At 46.4% G+C, this 20,586-nt stretch overlaps 5 protein-coding genes across 8 annotated transcripts in view; 1 reads left to right on the top strand and 4 right to left on the bottom strand.

The window, feature by feature from the left end:
- Positions 1-117: 117 nt before the first annotated feature.
- Positions 118-3,307, bottom strand: hirip3 (HIRA interacting protein 3). Its single transcript, XM_029159743.3, has 8 exons — positions 3,163-3,307; positions 2,510-2,630; positions 2,273-2,414; positions 1,727-2,119; positions 1,487-1,635; positions 1,257-1,404; positions 871-969; positions 118-573 (listed from the first exon to the last, which is right to left on the bottom strand). Exons 1-8 carry the CDS (start codon positions 3,234-3,236, stop codon positions 386-388), a joined length of 1,314 nt encoding a protein of 437 aa, XP_029015576.1. The 5' UTR covers positions 3,237-3,307; the 3' UTR covers positions 118-385.
- Positions 3,308-3,597: 290 nt separating this feature from the next.
- Positions 3,598-7,887, bottom strand: kctd13 (potassium channel tetramerization domain containing 13). The gene is made up of 7 exons (XM_029142341.3): positions 7,501-7,887; positions 6,546-6,806; positions 6,069-6,238; positions 5,692-5,781; positions 5,397-5,449; positions 5,078-5,273; positions 3,598-4,992 (listed from the first exon to the last, which is right to left on the bottom strand). The coding sequence occupies exons 2-7, from the start codon at positions 6,781-6,783 to the stop codon at positions 4,750-4,752; spliced, it is 990 nt and encodes a 329-aa protein (XP_028998174.2). The 5' UTR covers positions 6,784-6,806; positions 7,501-7,887; the 3' UTR covers positions 3,598-4,749.
- A 370-nt stretch (positions 7,888-8,257) lies between these two features.
- Positions 8,258-16,366, bottom strand: sez6l2 (seizure related 6 homolog (mouse)-like 2). Of its 2 annotated transcripts, none has more exons than XM_029159720.3 (19): positions 16,232-16,366; positions 15,469-15,549; positions 15,262-15,390; positions 14,956-15,171; positions 13,737-13,861; positions 13,464-13,656; positions 13,133-13,318; positions 12,873-13,056; positions 12,635-12,798; positions 11,999-12,193; positions 11,589-11,727; positions 11,190-11,386; positions 10,890-11,084; positions 10,623-10,817; positions 10,345-10,536; positions 10,210-10,257; positions 9,903-10,020; positions 9,712-9,823; positions 8,258-9,523 (listed from the first exon to the last, which is right to left on the bottom strand). In XM_029159720.3, the coding sequence occupies exons 2-19, from the start codon at positions 15,524-15,526 to the stop codon at positions 9,494-9,496; spliced, it is 2,676 nt and encodes an 891-aa protein (XP_029015553.1). In that variant the 5' UTR covers positions 15,527-15,549; positions 16,232-16,366; the 3' UTR covers positions 8,258-9,493. The 2 variants fall into 2 exon arrangements, with proteins under 2 accessions (XP_029015553.1, XP_055367015.1); XM_055511040.1 differs by lacking the exon at positions 16,232-16,366 and adding an exon at positions 16,030-16,167.
- A 25-nt stretch (positions 16,367-16,391) lies between these two features.
- asphd1 (aspartate beta-hydroxylase domain containing 1) lies at positions 16,392-19,398 on the top strand. Of its 3 annotated transcripts, XM_055511042.1 has the most exons (6): positions 16,392-16,531; positions 17,356-17,752; positions 17,826-18,032; positions 18,099-18,306; positions 18,564-18,677; positions 18,761-19,398. In XM_055511042.1, exons 2-6 carry the CDS (start codon positions 17,375-17,377, stop codon positions 18,868-18,870), a joined length of 1,017 nt encoding a protein of 338 aa, XP_055367017.1. In that variant the 5' UTR covers positions 16,392-16,531; positions 17,356-17,374; the 3' UTR covers positions 18,871-19,398. The 3 variants fall into 3 exon arrangements, with proteins under 3 accessions (XP_055367017.1, XP_029015581.1, XP_029015583.2); XM_029159748.2 differs by having other exon boundaries at positions 17,826-18,306; XM_029159750.2 differs by lacking the exon at positions 18,761-19,398 and having other exon boundaries at positions 17,826-18,306; positions 18,485-18,625.
- Positions 19,399-20,559: 1,161 nt separating this feature from the next.
- The window catches only part of cabp5b (calcium binding protein 5b), a 2,913-nt gene continuing 2,886 nt past the window's right edge, over positions 20,560-20,586 (bottom strand). The window contains exon 6 of the mRNA XM_029159778.3: positions 20,560-20,586. This exon is cut by the window's right edge and continues 871 nt beyond it. The gene's annotated coding sequence lies outside the window, so the exon portion shown is untranslated.

Genomic DNA, 20,586 nt, shown 5'->3' on the forward strand with positions numbered 1-20,586 from the left:
AAAATGTTCCCCACACCAGAGTGGCTGTTTGAAATTGTTCCGGTAATGTAGAATTTACTCAACGTTCCATTCCCCCTAATTACTGTTTCATAGGTTTTAAAATACCAAACATTTACAGAAAATGTATATAAATTTATTTATGAATGACAAAACAGTGAATATTTTTAGTAGTATGAAACAGATCATTTCAAGTCTTTATGAAAAACATTTTAAGCATAACATCTGTGCTTCTGTTTGAACACTACCCACAAAGTATCAAATAATTTTATTAAAAAAAACTTTACACATAGGTTTTTATCTTTAGAAATTTGAATTAAAATATACACAGTTACACACACAAAAAGTATACATGTCCAAGTAGTCTAGGAGGAGGACTATATCTCTGTCAGTCACTCTCCCCATCATCACTGATAATCCCTTGCAGGTTGGCCCAGTCCGTCGCTCTTCTGTGCCCTCTGTGGCCATTGTTTTCTTCATTACTGTCTGAGTCCGAGTTCAGAGTGCGTTTATATGCAGAGGATGGAGGTTCCTTTGGTTCCTGCCATACAGAGGCTCCTCTGCGCTTAGGGCGACCTGAAAGAGACATTAACATATCACTTTTACTCACACTCACTCATGGTATAAATAGGGAGAACTTTTTCTTATTGTTTTTCTCTGACCCGATTGCAAAGGTTGTTTTAGCAAAATTTGTGTTTGATGTTTAAAATTACCAAATGAAATGGGAAGAAGCACACATAATCCAGAAATATAGGTAGGTAAACCCACTACAAAATCTTCTTCACATCAGTTTAAGTTCTTGGAGGTATTTCCTTCCAATACTGGAAGTAAATTATTGTAAGAAACATCACATTATTAAACTAATCCTTTTACCTTGTGTGGCAATAATGTTGCTGACATCAAGGTCAGCTAGCTCCTGTGCCTCCTCTCTCTTCATTCTGACTTTTTTGCATTTGTCAATAGATGGGTTACCTGTATAAGATCACAGTTACATGTTACAACTTAAACAAATGCCTTCTTGCATATTGTGTCAACTGAAGAAATACTTTTAAGAACAAGAACAGCATTTGGTTGTTGCATTGTCTGCATTTATTTATTTTTAATAGCAGTCTGGCAGTTGCAGTACAAAAGTACTTGACCCTTTACATCTTACAACTAACAAATTCTATTAATGGAAAAACCAAAAATCCAAATGGCCTGCAACATTTTAGCTGGTTAGAATGTGTTTTTGTAAATAATATCAACGTATTCCCACTGACCGTGGACACCAAGATCCTCAAGCTCTTTCTTCAGAACAGCCACCTTGGAGCGAACAGAGCGACAGCCATCAAGGAGCTTCTTGTAATTCCGCCTCACGCCACAGAGAGCAATGTAGCGTTTGAGCCTCACTATGGCCTTGTTTTCATCCTGCATGAAAAGTCAGATTACTTAGATGTATGTCCATATGCAACTCTTTTTTTAAATTTGCATGAAATGTTTTAATACCTACCTTTTGATCTCTGGTGCTCTCATCTTTTTTAGCAATTTTTCTCTTTTTATTGTCTTGTTTCGTTTCCATCCCACCACTTTGTTCATCCTCCAGCGAGGGGAGCGATGACGAATCAGAGTCAGATTCATTATTTTTCTTCTCTGCAGACTCTTTAATGTAAGCAGATGATATCAAAGCATAAAAATGTGCCAATATGAATAAAGATGTATTTATATATGTAGGTTTTAATTTTGCAGTCACCTTTCTTATCCTCATCTGAGGAATCATTATTCTTGATCTTGCTGCTCAATTCTGATTTGTCTGTGTCAGTTTGATTCTCGTCATCGCTTTCTGATGTTTTCTTTTCTTTATTTGTTTTGCTGCTTTTTGTTTCCCCATTATTTGTAGTATTTGCTTTCTTCTTTACTTTTCTTTTCAATTTGTCCTCAAAGTCAGTTTGATTTCCTTCTTTTTCTGACTCATTACTTTCCTCATCATTGGAGTCTTTACTGGTTACCTGCTGTTCATCGTTTCCATTTGTCTTGGGCTGAGATTTTTTCACCTCTTTCTTTGTATCCTTAGATCCAAGCTGAATATGAGCTTCCCCTTCACTTTCCTCACTCTCTGATTTGCAGTCATTTTTGTCCTCCGATTCTGTCATTAAACACACACACACACACACATTCAATTTTATGTAGCTCGCTAGGCAGATGGGTTTAAGGTTTTAATAGCAGCTTGCCAGTGTCCTATTTAATCTCCAATGAAGAATTAAACGCTAAAAACATAAAATAAAACTTATTAACCCACCAGATGACGAGCTTGACTGACAGCGAGCTTTCTTTGCTTCGGATTCATCTTCACTCTCACTTGTTATCACATCTTCCTTTTCTCTCTTCCGTTTGTTTTGCGGTTTCTTGGTTTCCTGGTCACTTCCACTTTTGTCACTGTCCTAAAAAATAGCATTAAGAGTTGTAGCTTTAAATATGTTCTCCTGAAAATATCACACAATACATACTGTTGGCTATATGCTAGAAAGTTACTTACCTGCATTTTCATCAGTTCCTGTTGAACGACCTGTTTCATGTAATTCCTGGCGTCTGGACTTAATGAGTCACATCCCACGTGCGCCAAATATCTCTTCTTTAATATTCCTATGGTCAGTGAGCTGGAACAGAAAGTGTGTGTGTTTATTTGGCCATTTTAAAATACATGAACACAGCACATCCTCAAGATAAAGTGAGTGAAATGTTTAGGCATTATATATGTTTTGAATTTCAGGATATACTGGATTTTCAGCAGGAGACACCTTATCTTGCTTTAGACATGTACAAAAAAGTCAATTTTATACTGAACTTGAACTGTAGTTGAAGTACTGTTACCAAATATATTGTCGTACTGAATAATGCTACTCACCAGCAGCAGGGGTCGTTACTCGCTACTACAGTGACAAATACAACTTGGCAGCGGTCAATAAAACTGTGTGGCTAAGCTTATCTTAAAAATCGACTTTAGGAGTGGAGCTGCTGGCGCAGCCACGTGGGAGCGTTCCAGACATTCACAGTTTAAAATGCGCCTGGTGATGTTTACGGACATTCAACGAACAACCAAACGAAGCCAAAGTAGCAGCGAGCTGAAGTTCTAACGCGACCAGTGAATAGAAAAAACTTTACTTGTTAAAACAAATGCTTCATCTGTACCTGAGGTCCGGTTCGCCACGGAGTTGCCCGCACACGAACCTGCGAATGCGCGTCGTATCTCTCTCTGACACCATTATTACTGACTGTGATCGTTTGTTTTAGCGCCAGCTGAACTCCCGGACGTAGGCGGAAGTGACGTAACTTCTAAACCACGCCCACCAACAATGTAACGCTTTCAGAATAAAATTCAAATGTAAAGTAAAAAAGTAAATTAGATTTGAAAAATATTACATTGTACCCACTGTGATTGCTCTCACAGATATATGAAAAATATATACAGAAGTCAAGAAAATATGTAAAAATTTACTCATTCCAACAAAAAATACTAAGATACTAGACTGTTCATACTGACACTGAATAATATTAAGATAATAATTTTGTGTATAACTGCTATAACTGCTTGTTTTCCACGAAGATGTGAAAGAAAAACACGCATCAGTTTTCTCATGTGATTTATTTAGAACATTCTCATGACTAATATTGGACGGAAGTAACATTAGTGCATATTAAGCATTCTGAGGTGACTTTAAGAATGGTCTGAGATACATATTGCTCCGGTCTGGTTTTCTTTTCAGTACTTGTTTACACAACACATGGGTGAACAAGAGAAAGAAGCCAGTTATTCTGTCTCAGAGGGAACTAAAGACATAACCCACTAATAAATGCCTGTATTGTGTATAGTTTTATTTTACTTTTAGCAAATTTCAGTGGTTTATTATAAGACATTAAAGCATAAGAGAAAAATCATGGCTCAGAATAAAATACAATTACAAAGAAATGGTCATGGTTCTTCTTAAACATAAAACTGAAATGAAAATTCACAATTTAGTCATTTACAAGACTAAATTAAAGATCGGACGTGTGCTGTATAGTGCATCCATGTCAATACCGAACCTTAAACTTCACTTGAGGACTAGTTAAGAGAAAGATTGCATACTATACAAAACTTAAATACCAAACAATAAATTAGGTTTATAAATTAATTAATAAAAAACATCCTGAAGCAACAGCAGAGATAATTTAAATCAAGAAAATAGAGCTGCTCAACAATATTATTTATGGACTACCTCATCAAATCTACACATTTTTCTTCCAGTGTTAATACTTTCTTCCAAGCTCAACATCTTAGTCCAACCTATGAAAAGGCAACAGGTGTTTCACAGCCTTAGTAAACTGACAGTGTTTCTTACAGGTCAAAGAGGCTGCCAGTACATTATGGAGGCCTGTGATGACATTAGGCCGTGTTACTAAGATCCACGCTTGTGGACGTGCCCAGTTCCGGACCATTTAGTAATGTGCAGCAGATTCCTTAACAATAGCAAATAACATTTTATTCATACCAGTTTTATGTCCCAGGTCATTTTACACATTTCCTATATTACTAATGTACAAAAGTCTTGTAAACAAAAATTCGTTTCGAACAACTTTTACTTCAGTCATTAATCCCTGTATTTCTGCAGTGGAATCTACAAAAATGTAATTAAATAACCTACTTCCAAGCCATTGTTATGGGACATCTCGTTCATTCAACAGGCATAAAAAAGACAAGCATGAAATCACTCTTCCGTGTCTTACGTTTTCACATTTTTAGTCCTTATACACCGTTTGCTGGCCATGTCCCCTTTCGTCGTGCATTATATGCCTCCTTACGTGGATCCGTCTTACTCGCCTGTCCCCTCCCACAGCTCCCTCTTCCTCCGAGTGTCCAGCTCCCAGTGATGAACCTGAGCCTCTTGCATCCAGGAGGTGTAAACTTCCCAATACTCTGCTATTCTCATAAATAAGGATGTTGAGAGTTTCTTCAAAAATTCGAGCCTCTGGAAACTCAACCTAAAAAAACACAATGGTTTAAGAGACAATGCACAGCAAGGGCAGTGTGGCAAACTAAGCTTAAGACGTAGTACGTGATGCTTACTTTGGTTTGCTTCTTCTCTGTAGCATAGACAATGGAGGTGCAGCATACTTCAGCAATCTTGCGACCTTCACCATAGAATGACCAACAGCAGATCTCATCTCCCAGAACATCTTTGACAAACAGGACCCGGCCATTAAATCGCAGCACAAGCTTGTCAAAAAGTTCAATGTTCTTCAGCAGGTTGTCATCAGAATTACTGGTCACAGGAAGAAAATAATAATTAGTCACGAGGCACTCAGAACCCAATACACTATGTTACAATGTGAACAACTGACAATTGCTGTTTCGGTCATATTAGCGGTGACGTTTATCTTTTTACCTGGTGTAGGAGTATTTGTTGTTTCCTCTATTATTCTGCAATTTTACTACAGGCTGTAGAGACAAGAATAAATCAGGGTAATTCTGATCATCTATTGGCATCTCAACTTTTGAAAAAAATGTGTTAAAATGTCCTATTAACACAATCTACTATTTTCATCACTCAATGTTTTGTCATATTCGCTATAGACAAAAAAACTATTTGCCAAACAGAATTTTAAATTACAGGGCATGGAGCTCCATACCTAATACTTATTTTAGAGACCCAAAAACTTACATAAAATGTAATTCAATACCTTTCTACAAGTAGAAATCATCTTCTGCTCTTCTTTGGCTGAGGTGATCATGGGGATGTGGCACACACTCTCAAACACATCTTTTTGTTTCTGAAGTTAAACATAGGAAAAACATCAAAATGCACCTGCAAATAACAGATTGCTATAAAAGGATCAATGGAAAAAGAAATTAGATAAAATATTTTTTATAATTATAAAATAATAATATACTAAAGTTTAACATCTGAGAATAGTGTTTATCATTTATCAGTGTATTTCTATGAAAACAGATTGACAACACCCTTTAACTGGTTTGAGGAAATTCAAAAATTATATTTAAATGTTAGGTTGTTTGGATAATGATTATTAACACAAAAAATATTTTATACAGCTTATACCTGCATAGCACTGAGGCAATGCTGGACCAGTCCCTGGACCCGATAGTACTGGGCTTCTTTTAGAACCTCATCCAGTTCCCTGTGGTCCTCAGGAAGTGGCACCGAACCATCTCGCAGGAAGTTCAATACCAGCCCAAAGTGTCTGCCACACCGATCCAAAACAACCCACCCTGGCAAAACAGGAAAGTTATTTACCATAAAGTGAGTGTGCTGTGGATGTGTTTAAAAGTGAATACCATCACAATCCATTAATAGATTTATTCTTTACTGAAGAATAAAAGATATTATTAACATTATGTAAGAGATCTGTGGCCTCATTCAAAGTAATATTTTCTGATATCACTGACACAGCCCTCGAGTGTTTGTTTTTGGCTTATTTTAAAATGGAATTGACACAGCAGATCATGGTCTGATATAACTCTAAAAATGTTAAGCAGCAACAATGTAGAATAAAAGGTTAATAGTCATTAGAGTTACCTTCAGAGTCTATGGTAACTTCAGTTCCTCCGTTGCATATGCTTCGCAACAGACTGTCTTCCTTGCTTAATGTCTGGACAGTGGTATAATGCAGCGAGCCCCCCACATTTAACTTGACATATTTGCTCCCCAGCAGACCCTGGTTCCTGTGCTCATCAGAATTATGTTGGGGAGGCTGGGAAACGGTACACTGGGCAGAGCTGGCAGCATGACTGCCAACTGAAGCCTCCGCAGACATGGGGCTGAAGAGTCACCTCCTGACTGCAAATCAGAAAAACACTGCGGTTTATTTATATGTTCATCTCAGTTGTGTGATATGTGTGTTTTATTTGAAGGGGTTGACCCCTACAACTAAAACAGACTAAGCTGTTATCTGAAGTGCATTCCCTTTGTCAACAAATGAGGGCAGGTACCTTTTGGGAATACTGAAACACGGTTCCGTATAGTTCATAAGTACTATATTAGTAGTATTATAACTATGGAAAGATAAAATTTGCTAGAAAAAACAATGCTAGAAAAATGGGCCATCCATAAAAGGTAGAGGAAATAAAAACAAACAAACAAAAGCACATTTCTACCTCAGCAGCTTTGGATCCTAATTGATTTCCATACGATAAAAATAAAGATACAGTATTAAAAAGAAATACACTTCAATCCTTGGGTGTATAAAGCTTAAGAAAAACGTGTTCCTTAATTCAATTAAGTAGATTACTGTGCATTAAGCTTACGTTGTCGTCGAGATTAGAGCCAATCAAAAACTTTAACAATAACATTGCGTCTTTACAAAAACCAACAAGTACAAATTGTAAGTTATCTCAAAATGTCAACACTGACTGAGTTTTAAATAAGGCTGTATAAGGCTATACTCAATAAATACGCCTTAAGGCTAAGGCTGATGAGGCTAATAAAAATGATATAGCTCATATAGAGCCACCGTGTGTTAAATTGTACTTACCACACTGAGCATCCAGGGGTTCTCCAAAAATAAACCTGCAAAAGATGTCTAAACGAATACGCCAGAAAGCAACAAACCAGCTAAAATGAGTAAAACTAACGACACAAAATTACAACGCAGCTAACGTCTGACAACTCATTTCACACGCAGTCAGCCAGATTAGCTATCTTACGTCAAAATAGCCAGTCTATTCTGCGACCCTTAAAGAGAGATCAAATAATTTTGTGCCGCTTGAGTAAAAAATGAGAAATTAGCTTTCAAAAATGGAAACAGCTAAAGAACTAAGCAATTCCATTGTTGGCAATAAAGAGTATAAACTGATGCTAATGTGAGAACTAAATAGGTCAAACGGAAGCTAAGCTAGAGCAACTTCTTCCGCTTTTTTCTTCTTCTACGGTTTTAGCAATGTTGAACAGGAGCGGATAGGTGACATACCGCCACCTGTCGGAAGACAAACGTGCTGCAGCTTTCACAATTAGCGAGAACAGGAGTTTGATGTGGTGGTTCCAGAATTTGGACAATTTAAAAATGTTGGCTCTCTAAATATCATCCCACTGTTAATGACAATATATATATGTGTTACACATTGTGCAGTTTGCCACAGTAACTCATTCATTATTTGTTTGGGGATATCTGTTACACCTGCATAAATAAATATGATGAAAATGCATAATTCAATGTACGTATATAGTTTATGTAGGAATGAATGATCCTAATTGAAATAATTAAGAAACAAAACCAATTACTACAAGTGTGACACCATTCAACAGAGACTTTATTTCCAGTTCAGCAAATAATTTACTGCCTTCAAAAGAGTGTATTCATATATGAAGCAAAGGAATGCTACTAATGATAAGAGAAGGTTTAGTCTACAAAGCAACAGTCTCCTGGATCCTTCATTTGGCACAGTGAACGAGACTACATTCACCGCTCGAACAATCGGTGGTAAATAAATACATAATGCATCACAGCAAGCAGCCAAGTTTGTAAGTTTTCATCAACATAGTGCATACAACATCAAATCGAATAACAATGATAACTGTCAATAACTAGAATGATAATGGCGAGATTGAGCAGAAGCAATATAATTTACAATCAGTGCATGCTCTAAGCATAATGACATTCATGTCCTCACCTTTTCTTTTATGACACTGGGTGGCGACGCACTGCTTAAACAGCAAAGAATTAAATAAACACTGCCTTTGTAAACACTACTGTAACAACAGATGAAACACTTATGGACATTAAATTAGTCAACATTATATTTTGGCACTGAATTCTCATTATACATATATAATGAAAATATATAACCTCCCGCCTCCACGTCTAAGCGTATACACGAGGCTTATATATAATTACGCGTATATATAAACCTCAATGAATATTAAGTCAGATATTTACATTCAATTCGTGTGTGTGTGTGTGTGTGTGTGTGTGTGTTTGTTACACAGAGACAAAGTGAGGAAGAGAAACTGATCGTAAGCTTCCTCTGGTGATAGAAATGAAAGAATTCTTCCCTTTTACTACAAGACTTTGTAAAATTTAACACGATCCACTTTAAAAGTAAAACATTCAGTATGTGTTGTATGTTCATAACTGTACTTTTGACTGTTACTAATAAAGTATTGCCAAGTTTTCAAATGTTCTGGCCTTTCTAAATAAATAAACAAATTCCTTCCTACCATTCCCCTCTTTCTTCTTGTTGTTTTTTCTTTGTTGTCAGTTTCCTACCCTTCATAAGGCACCAGTCCTAATTATACAGAATGCTGGACCGCGAAGTAGGACCCATGTTTGGCAGATCATCACCAGTGCAACAAATCAAAGTAAAGCACTTGCACAATTTATAAACCAGAGATACACTGATGGTTCAATGGTGTAATCATTAGAAACGAACAATAAAGGGACAGTGAGGCCTTATAATACCAACAAATTTGTCCTCCAGTACAATTTAACCTGTGTTTTTTTCAATTCTCACCAAGATGTGTGTGCTCCTTTAAATGGATACCTCATATTCCCGTGTATCCTGTGATCAGAGTGAGAAATGAATCAGTGAGAAATCAAATAATAAAGATTACATATTTCTAAAAAAACAAACTAGACACAAACTATATGTTTTTATGTGTAAAATAAATTCTTTATATGACAAAACATGGATATTGTGTAAGGTAGTATTAGAATATTCAATGAAAGACAACAGAAACCCAAACTTACCCCTGCCTCGTAAAGGGGGTTGTTGAAATCGGACTCAACTGTAATGGGACTGTAGGAGTGCGTGTGAGACAGAGACTTCCAGAACAGAGGCTTCCATTCTAGTCTGCAAATGCTGTGGGTGAGAAAACAGAGTCATCAAGGTTTGAACGCTTGTCACAGTAAGTGACCGAGCCTCAAACAGCTGCACCTACTTCGTATAGTACATATAAATTCCTCCGATCAGAAGGATGACCAGGATGATCGGCAGGATTATCGCCAAAGCGATGTTCTCACTGAGGATCTGATGGGACGGCTCGAACGACTGGGACACTGTGAAAGAGACAGACGTTATCGCAAACAAACCACTAGATGGAGCCATACACACACACACACACACACACGCACGCACGCACACACACACACACACACACACACACACACACACACACACACACACACACACACACACACACACACACACACACAGTTTGCGAGGTGAGAGAGACACCAACAAATCACCTAAATCACCTTCTAGCTTGTGATCATCCAGGAGCTCCTCATATGCCACTGTGTGAACACAAGATGCAGGAAAAAGTCATGTGTGAGCGATGTCATCACACAAGCGCCCCTACACATACCAAGCACGAGGCCTACCTTTGCAGAAGGGCGGCGGGCTGTTCCACTGAGACGGGTGGCCGGGGACACAGCTGATGATGACCTCTCCGATGAGCTCGTAGCCCTCGTAGCAGAAGAAACGCAGCGTCTCTCCCGCCTGGTAGCTGTGCTTGTACAGCGTTTGGTAGCCGTTGTCAGGGACGCCGGGGTTTGGACACGGGTCGTATTTGACTGCTCACAGCACACACACGAGCGGAGCGTCAAGCACTTTGGGTTTTGATCCTGACGTGCAGCAGAGGGGCCGACGGAGGACTTACGGACACACTTGGGGCTGCGGTCGCTCCATTTGGGGGTGCCGGTGTCCCGGCCGTGGCAGGAGATCTGACTGGGGCCTTCCAGCTGATAACCCTGGTTGCAGGAGAAGCGCACGACTGTCCCCACTGCAAAACCGGCTTCGGGACGCACCGAGCGCGCGCCGTTCACCACCTCGCCCGGATCAGGACACTGCTGGACTGCACGGGACAAGCGTTAGCTCGGTCCGATCTCTGAGTCGTGCCCGTGTGGTGGGAATGCATGCGCGTCACCTTTAACACAGGTTGGCGGACTGCTGCTCCAGGACAGGTCCCACTGGCAGGTGATGATGTCAGAGCCGCTGATGTCATAGCCCGGCTGGCACTGATAGGTCAGCACGCTGCCCCTCACTGGGGAGGAGTGGGACGAGCTGATCCAGCCAAAGTCAATTTGAGGGAGGGTGGGGCAGGTGTCATTAGGCTCGACCTCTGCCAGAAGTTTAGGGAGAGAGAGACGTATTAGTGGACCTCAGTTGTCCTCTTTAGCTGTGAGACTGTTCTGGTGTGTTTTTGCACAGGGAGCCATGTACTCACCGCGATAATGAATGAGGAATCCCTGACTTAGGATGAAACTGGAATCGTCTGGGTCGCTCTGAAACTGAATGGTGACCTCTGACCCCCCGGACACAACCTGGAAACGCTCCCTGGAGCCCAGGTACTGGCCGATCACGTGGGACATGAGGTCACGGCCGTCAAAAACGGTCAGCACGTCGGTGTGGCGGATATTCAAGCTTCAGGAATGGGACGGAAGAAGAAGGAGATCAGGAATAAGGCTGGAGACGACATGTACGGAGCCTCTAAAAGCAACACCTGTGATGTAAAGGGTTAATATGCTGCTTGTACAAACACTGTCAAACTATCCACAGAGTTTAGTTTACAGATGTGTAGATGTGTGTACAGATGTGAAGCCGAGCTGAAATGAGCAATACTAACATCTGCACGTCCAGCTCAATGCGCTTCTCGTCATTCCCGTGGATCTGCCACACACAGTCCTGCCCCTTGGAGTAGCTCTGAGGCCAGTCGGGGGACAGGATGGTCCCCGAGGGGTCTGTCAGCTCCCCCCCACACAGAGCTGTGAGAGCGGAGGAGATCAGCACGAAATGTACAAAGAGGAGGAGAGTCAAGGAAACGCAGTAACAATGGCCAAGCCCTTAGATTAGGTGGATGTGCACCATAAAAACAGTCAAAGCCTTGATTAAACACCATCCAGTCTGACCCTCATGATGCAACAATCCACCGCCAGACAATTCTGTTCAATTAGCAAAATTACTTCCCCTGCTCATGCAAAACAAATATGGAATAGTTGCATATTAAGGTGTTTTAGGCCCGCGTCCGCGTCCCACCTTTGCACACGGGCTCGCTGTCGTTCCAGTGCGGGTTGCTGGGATCCACGCACTCGATGGTGCCCGAGCCCTGCTCCATGACGAAGCCGGGGGAGCAGGCGAAGGTAACCGTGGTGCCCAGCTGGTACGTGATGTCACTGCTGCTGAAGTTGCCGTGAGGCACGTACGGCTCCCAGCAGTGCTCGTCATCGAACGCTTGGGAAACAGAGGGAAGTCAAATGAATCAGACGCCGTGTGCTGTGGATCACAATCATTTCCACCTTCTTCCATTCTCCTGTGGTGTATTTCCTAATAATTGTTCTCCTACTTGATGAAATTAAGCAAGCGTTGCCATTTAATTAAAGCGGGAGCTGTGTCGGCTTTTACTTGGAAAAACCCCCGTAACAAGAAAAGGTTTTGGTGTCAGAGGCTAAAAGCTTGAGCAAAGCATCCTCAAAGCCAAAAGGAGCCGGGGTGAAGCGTGGGCAGACTCCCAGCGCTAACGTGGCTCATCATGATGCTCTCAAACCCACTAACAAACTAATGCGGGAAAGATTTCATTTTCAATATACCACATATCAATTATCTTACTGATAACAAGTGACCAGTGACTTATCAGGACCAGAAAAGCTGCGTGTGAGCGTGAGCGGCGCTCACCCTCGTATCGCAGCGCCAGGAGAAGCGGGATGGAGGAGGAATCGGCCGTCAGCTCCAGGTGCAGCGTGGAGCCCTCGCTGAGCAGCCCGCGCTCGGGGACGTCGTCCATGTCCGAGTCGAAGAGCGGCGGCGACAGCGAGCTGTTCCCGCTGCGCACGATCAGCCTGGACGGGACAGCGGAGGCAGGTGAGTCGCGGCGCTGGGGGGGGGGGGGTCTACGGTGCCGACGCAGACTTACTTATCGTCGTCTTCATCCAGTGCGATCCTCTCGAAGTGCAGGTGGAGCCGGTGTCCCTCCTTGGCCTCGATCAGCCAGTGGCAGCTCAGGTTGGTGCCGCCGCTGTGGTTGCTGACCGCCGGAGGGGGGGGGGAGAGGATCCGGCCCACCGTGGCGTTGCGGACCCACCCTCCGCACGACACGGCTGAGGGAGAACCACAGTTACTGTGCTGTCGGACGCGGCGAGGGGGGGGAGGGGGTGGGGGGCGGCGTGTACCCACCCACGCACTGCGGCTCCGCCGCGCTCCAGCGCGGCTGCGTCGCGTTCACGCACGTGGACACCTCGTGGCCGCGCACCTGGAAGCCGGCGTCGCAGTGGAAGTGGGCCTGGCCGCCCGGGTGGATGTCCGTCACCGTGACGCCGCCGCCCTCGGGGGAGCGCGGGAACGGGCAGGAGAGCAGGAAGGCTGTGGACGTCCAGGGAGGCGCAGCGTCAGCGGCCGCGCCGCCGCCGCCGGCCGATTGGCCGATCGGCCCACTTACCCTGATAGTGGAGGCTGAAGGCGCCGTGGTCGCGCCGCCGCCGCCTGATTGGCCGATCGGCCCACTTACCCTGATAGTGAAGGCTGAAGGCGCCGTGGTCGCGCTGCCGCCGGCTGCGGTAGTGGATGAACACCTGGTTGGTGGTGCTGCGGATCACCTGGCCCTGCCGCATCAGCGTCTCGTTGGCCAGCAGCTCCGGCGCCGCTCCCCCGTAGCCCATGATCATCAGAGACTCCTCCTTGGACAGATTCACCTTCCGCACCTGCAGGACGGCGACACGAACGCACGCCCGCGTCAGTCCAGGCCCGACGGATCCGGCGCTTACGTTAAAGGGCGCCTCACCTGGATTTCCACGCCGTAGCCGGCGTACACGGTGATGCTGTAGGTGCACTCCAGGGGCGCGAGGGACGCGGGGTCCGGTGACTCCACCACGTCCTCCATGCTGAACAGCGTCGCGTTGCACTGGACTGTGAGCAGGGAGGAAACGGGCGCAAACACTCAGGTTCCAGCGTGAATGAATGAATACAGACGCTTTGCATCAGAGATCATCACACCGTGTCTGGATGAGGACCTAGTGTTTAAACTGGGAATTACTTTAGCTGCACAACCTACACTGCAGATCAGAAAAGCAGATGACCTCAGGTGAATTAGATCTCACCACGGCTACTTCACAAATGAAAATAATGCTTGTGGTGGTAATTTGAACAAGACGAGGACAAAGCCGCCCGACGCCTTTCTCGCGTCAGCTTCAGGTCTGAGACGTCTCACCGCTTCTCAGCAAACCTCGCTGATTATTCCTCTCCGGTGACATTTCTATTTTTACATGGAGTGTATCAGCTGACCTCCCTGCTGCTAAATCACATTTTATTAATTTCCATTTGCCGCTGACAACGAGTGGCTCCCTCTGGCTCCGTTCCTCCGTCCGTGGGAGCATGAAGGTAACGCTGTTGTCTTGTCTCGCTCAAGCACATTTCTGACGATCATTCGTGCAGGATTTGGGCCTTGAAGGCATCGCTGACTGGCTCAGAATAATTTCTCTAATTAATAATCTTGGTGTCATGCTATTATGGCAATAACAGTCCTTGAATTGATATTTATGGAAGCACTTGGTTCTGTGGGTTTGCTTGTTTGATTTCCATCTGTGCATCCTTTTAATCTAAGTATTCTTGACTAATGAGTTACATTTGTACTGCACAAACCTCCACTGGATGTAAAGTGGTTATGAGCCACAAGCATGAGGCGAATGGATCTGCAAAACGAAATAGCTACGGTCAGTTCCGGCATTTCCCTTCTCTTTCAGCCACATGTGAATCTCTTCTCACTAAGAGCAAGGCAGCAGCTTTCTGAGCCCAAAATGGATGCGTCCATGCAAAACAGTAGTTTCCATAGACACATGTATCCCTTAACTTCATTTTTACCGGAATCCTAAAAGGGAGATCTATGAGACACATGCACACACACACGCGCACACTAGCAGATGTGTTAATTGAATCATTCACACTTTTAGAAATAGCCACAAACAGCTGCATTTGTGAGCAGGGGGCCGGTGGCGTGCAGGTACCTGGCACGTGCATCGTAGTGATGGTGGTGGTGGTGATCAGAGTGGTGGTCGTCTCCTCCTCCATGGGAAGCGAGGACGCGGGGCTCCTGGAGCCCATCCTGCTCGCCGCCGAGGGCGAGCCGAAGGCCGTGGTGAGCAGCCCCGGCGACATGGCCGCCGCCGTGGACGCGGCCCGCCGGACGCCGGGCACGGCCTGCGTGGGGTTGGTGGTGGTGCCTGCGGAGTCCAGATGCTGGAGTCAGCGTGGGTCACCTCTGGTAAAGAAAAGCATGCACGCCGCCGCGATGGCGGGCCTGCGTAGGTCACCTGTGCCCGCAGGCGCCTGCCCCAGGTACTCCTTACTCTGCAGCGCCGCGTGGATCAGGTCGCCCAGAGGGTACGAGTCCGGGGCTGGTGTTGGCGGTGTATCAGGCTCAGGATTCATAAAGCTCATACCTGAAACACTCGCATTTATTTAGATGCAAAAAACATGCACCCCCCCCCCCCCCCCCACACACACACACACACACTTACCTGAGACTTGGTAGATCATGGTGACAGACAGCAGCACAGCGAGGCGTGTGCACCCCATGGCTTTGGATGGAACTGAGTGACCTGGGAAGGTTAAAGACTGATGAGCAAACGCCTGAGAGGTGCATACGCTCACACTGGCTCAGAAATATAACAGCTACAGAAAAAAAAAAACAATGGTAACTGCACGGGTCATGAATTGCAAATTATTAGTCATATGATTATTGAGCAGCTGAGGTGCTGGCCATATGTTTACATCCCACAGGCCACGGTGACTGGGATTAGCGGCTGATGCTGCACAAGCTCCGCTTCCAGAATGTGGAAAGCATCCATTCAGCGTAGACGACACAGCGGCGTGAACGACGGGGAAATGAAAGTGTTTTGCGCATCTGGGTGAAAAGCACTAAAAGGCGCACAGCGCACGCGATCTAAGGTTGAATATTTACGCACGTTCTCCCCCGAATCTGCAACAACATGCCCGAAAATGCGCTAATCCCAAAAATGAGCAGGACCCTCCCCTCCCCTCCCCTCCCCTCCCCTCCCCGCAGGTGGACGAAGCCTTACTCCGCCATCAACCTGTTCACAGCCGTTCGCCGCTCCGCCGTTTTCAAGGCGTTTCCTCGTTAAAAACGGAGCCTGCCGTGACGAGCGGAGCGGCGTCCGCTCGCACCTGCCCCGGCCCTCTTTGTGCGGAGGATGCCGTTTCGGCGTCGGTCGTCGCCGCCGTCCAGCGGCTCGGCATCAGCGCGAGGCGCGCGCCGCTTACCTCCGTCTCCCGTGCCGTGCCGTGCCGTGCCGTGCCGTGCCGTGTCCCGGACGGTGTTCCTGTTGCTCTAGGCCCCGAGGACGCGGCGGGGTTCGTGCTGGTGAGGTGCCCCGAGCTGGTTACCGTGCGCTTGACGCATTCGGCAGTGATGTGAGGGCATTCGCGTCGCGCGCCCCCTAGCGGCGGAGCGCCGCCGCTGCAGCCGCGTCGGCGCATCGCCACATTTTGTCTGCGAGCGCTGGAGAAGCGTCCGCCGACGGCGCAGCTCCGCGTCAGGGGATTCGGGCAGGTTTGACACGGGTAAATAGCGAACGCCTCCTCGTTCACACGCCTGCATGCGCCGTCCGTTGTGCATGGCCGCTCTGCGCCTCCTCTGTAGCGGCCGTTGTGGTGTTTTTGCGCTAACATGAGATGCGGGTGTTAAACGTGAGCCGCGCAGAGCTGGCGCAGAATAACAACAGAATGGAAGCTGAGGTCCACGCAGCGTTGAAACGCTTCGGACCTCCATGATGACGATGATAGAGATGCGTGGTGGGCAGCGGCATCACGGGCATCTGCCGCTCATGCAGCTAAATAAACCCATGAGAGTCCTCCCACCTGAAACACGTCCACGCACAGATGAAAAGCTGGTGTTTGCTGCTCGTTGGCCACAATAAAAAAAGGCACGCATGCGAAGGGAAAATGTAAAGTACACGTGCAGAAGGCAGAAAACACAATCAGACAAATACACAACAAAACAGTTTACGTCACTTCACCGGTACATGTTTCCTTCGGTTCATATTTGGCTTCAGATATTTAACTACTAATTTGCTTAAAGGCCAGTGGGACCCAAATCAGGCCTTATATAAGACAATGAAGTCAGCCTCGGAGCAACACTTAAAGGGTCAGTGCTGATGGAGCTGCAACGCTCCCAGTGTTTGACTCATTTGTGCCTGAGGTTCCTCTGAGACGCTTTAGGACTCAACCTAAAGTAAGCACACAGTTGGGAAGCAGGACGCCCAGTTATTCCCATTCGGCCGTGCCTGTTTACCGTCAAAGCTCGCCCCTTAATCACGGTGTGTGAGACTGTGACGAGTCACAATGGAGCGCGTCCCGTTCGTTCACCCCACGTGTCTCTGTCTCAGTCTAGTCTCCAGTCGGAGGATGCACTGGTCGCTGAGCGCGCTCCCGTCCCCGCCCTTCGTGGAGGTGGGCGTCCGGTCTCTGAGCGGCCTCCTGTGGACGCTGCTGCTCCTCTTCCTGTGGCACTGCTACCGCGTGGGCTCCGACCTCCCGCTGAAGGCGGGCGCGCGCCGGGCCCGGACCTGCGCCGGCTCCAGCCACAGGGGCCCCTTCGTCTCCATGGAAACGGAGGAGGACGGGCAGCGGGGGCGGGGCTACCTGGCGCCGGTGCTGGGCCGCGCCCTGTTCCCGGCGCCGGCGCCGGCCGAGGCCCGGAGGCTGTACGCGGCGCTGCAGGAGTACGCCAAGCGCTACAGCTGGGTGGGAATGGGCCGCATTCACAAGGGCCTCCGCGATCAGGTGACCACAGGGGTTTATTAGGTCACATACCTGCTAATTAGACCCCTCTGACCCCCCGCTGCTCTCACGCCAGGTCCAGCTCGACGAGCACGCTGCCATTCAGAAGCCTCACCTCTTCTTCCTGCCGGACGTCCCAAGCGTTCCTTTCTTCCCGCGTGACGCCCACCGGCACGACATCGAGGTCCTGGAGGCCAACTTCCCCGTGATCCTGGACGAGTTCAAATCTGTGTATCAGCGGGGGATCGACCCGAAACAAGGCTGGACCTGCCCTGGAGCGAAGGTAAGCGCACCGTGGAGGCCCGCGGTGAGTGTGAGCTCACTGGTCCGTCCTGTTTGCGCTCCTCAGGGCCTGGCGGCGTTCGCCCTGTACAGCGGCGGCGTCTGCGCGGCGGCCAACTGTCGCGCGTGCCCGCGCACCTACCGGACGCTGCTGTCTCTGCGGACCTTCATAAGCAGCAACTCGCTGGGTTCTGCGGGGTTCTGGCTGCTGGGCCCCGGGGCGGCGCTGGGGACGTCGTACGGTCCCACCAACGCCCGCCTGCGCTGTCACCTGGGTGAGTGAAACCGGGCCCCGAGTTCTGTTTATGGGATGCACATGTGTTGTATGATGATAATGCAGGACACGTTGCGGTTCTGCTGTTGTGATGCACCTAATGCACCGGCGCCAGACGTTGCTGCAAAAAAAAAAAAAAAATGCCATTGCGTAATGATGCACTTTGTGGGTCGTGGCAGAGGTTCATTTTGCTGGCGGTGCGTGTGGCTCCAATCCTCTGGGCTCGGACCGTAACACTGTGTGACCTCCCGCCGGCAGGGCTGCAGACCCCTCCCCTGTGCGAGCTGGTGGTGGGGGGGGAGCCCCAGTGCTGGTCCGAGGGCCACTGCCTCCTGCTCGACGACTCCTTCCTTCACACCGTCTCCCACAAGGGTCAGTGGACGAGCCGGGGGGCGAGGCTGCCGGTTCGATTCCCCCGCTGGCTGAATGGGCTGAACCGCTTGTTTTCTCCGCAGGCCCCGCGGACGCCGGCCCTCGGGTCATCCTGAGCGTGGACCTGTGGCATCCCAACGTGGCGGCGGCGGAGAGACAGGCGCTGGACTTCATGTTCAGCCCGGAGCTCTGACTCCCAGCGCTTCCAGCAGGCAACGCAGGGACGCCTTACTGGGCCTCAACCCTGCATGTTGTGCTCACGCGTCCCGTTCCAGTTGAACAGTCACTGTGCGACTCTGCGCCCAGAATCTCACGAGCCAGTAGCGAATGCGTTGTTGAGGCGGACGTTGGGACCGTGAACTGACAGCACAAAGAGACCCGACCTACGATCAGAGTCTCATCTGAAGTCTGGTTAAAAAATGCATGCGTGTCTCTGTCATGGTTGACGCACTTTGTTTTCAGCAGCTGATGCATGTGAAAGAGGCCGGAGGAGTTACTTTTAGACGTATAAATAAATCTATACAACCAAATAACTGTGAACCACGATAATCACGAAGCCTTTTTAGTGTAGTTTTCTGTGGATGCCGTGAACGTTTACACGCTCTCCTTCATTTAAGCTTGTGTTTCTATCTGTGAGTCAATCAGTACATGTCTCTTGCTTTTCTTACTTTGCCATCTTTTTTTCAAAGTTCAAAGAAATAAAAATAAAATGTTCAAATCACGTGTTTCCTTTTATTTGATCGTGTCCATGACACTAACAAGCTCCAGCCTCTCTCAGACAATGCTCCGTGTCATTAGGCTCCAGTACATGTGATTCTTTTCGCTTACTTTTCTAGTCACTATGGGAATTAGTGGAGTGATTCTGTCTTATCTGCCATCTGTTCCTCTGAGGGTCCCATGATGAGGATTACAGAGGCTGAACTAATCCCCCCAGAGGCAGATTATTCCTCAGATAGTAGATGTAAATATAATTTCATGTATGTTTTATCATAACGTATGAATTATTGAATAATTGTTCTATTGTTCTGTGACCCCAGTGAGATTCAAGTGAATTTTGCAATAGTTCATATGTGTTTTATTTTATGGTTCAGCATTAAGAGCTGAAGTCTAATCCCAAATATTTACCTCATCGTCACATGTCGAGGTTACGCACCTTGCACATGTTTTAAAGCAGCGCTGGCATCTGCTGCACTTTAACTTAAAAGACAAATATAGCTATTGTCTCTTTCTGCAATGCCCACGTTCTGTGTTACGCAAGAGCTTTAGCAACTTTATGGGGATTATTTTCAGTAAAAAATGCCAAATGAGCAAGTTAGAAAATTAATGTTTGTTACAAATTAATTTCATGATATGCACATATTATTATATCTTTATAATCATTCGTTATTTCAGTTAAAATTGATGTATCTTATTAAACATGATGTAGTATATTATCAGTATCAGGTGCCTGAAGTCGTTTAATATTGATCACAAACTGAAAAAAAAACACAGGAAAAATAAGAAACACCTGAGAAATGTCTTTTATTTTCGAATGCGTAAATTGCTTTGGGACAAAGTCGTCTGAAAGCTCCCACACTGAGTATTGACAAGGCAAAGACAGAACGCGCCGCTGAGGAAACGGCGAGCAGCCGCGGCCTCCTGCTGGTAGGGGTGTGTGTGTGTGTGTGTGTGTGGAGGGGACGCATGGTTTCACTGGGTCAAGGCTGCAGTCACCTGAGAATAACGCGACCGCAGCCTTGAACGGAGCCTCAGAGGCCGCGCTGAACATTCACCGGTGATTGAAAGCCTCATCACGCCCGCTGTGACGTCACCGAACCTCAGCCGAGCAGCTACTGTCCTTTGACCCAACTCTCATTAGATTCATTTAGACATGAGCTAAGAAGATTTTCCAGTCATTTATTTAATTTTT

The sequence above is a fragment of the Betta splendens genome, chromosome 8, assembly GCF_900634795.4.
Source record: "Betta splendens chromosome 8, fBetSpl5.4, whole genome shotgun sequence".
Lineage (NCBI taxonomy): Eukaryota > Metazoa > Chordata > Actinopteri > Anabantiformes > Osphronemidae > Betta > Betta splendens.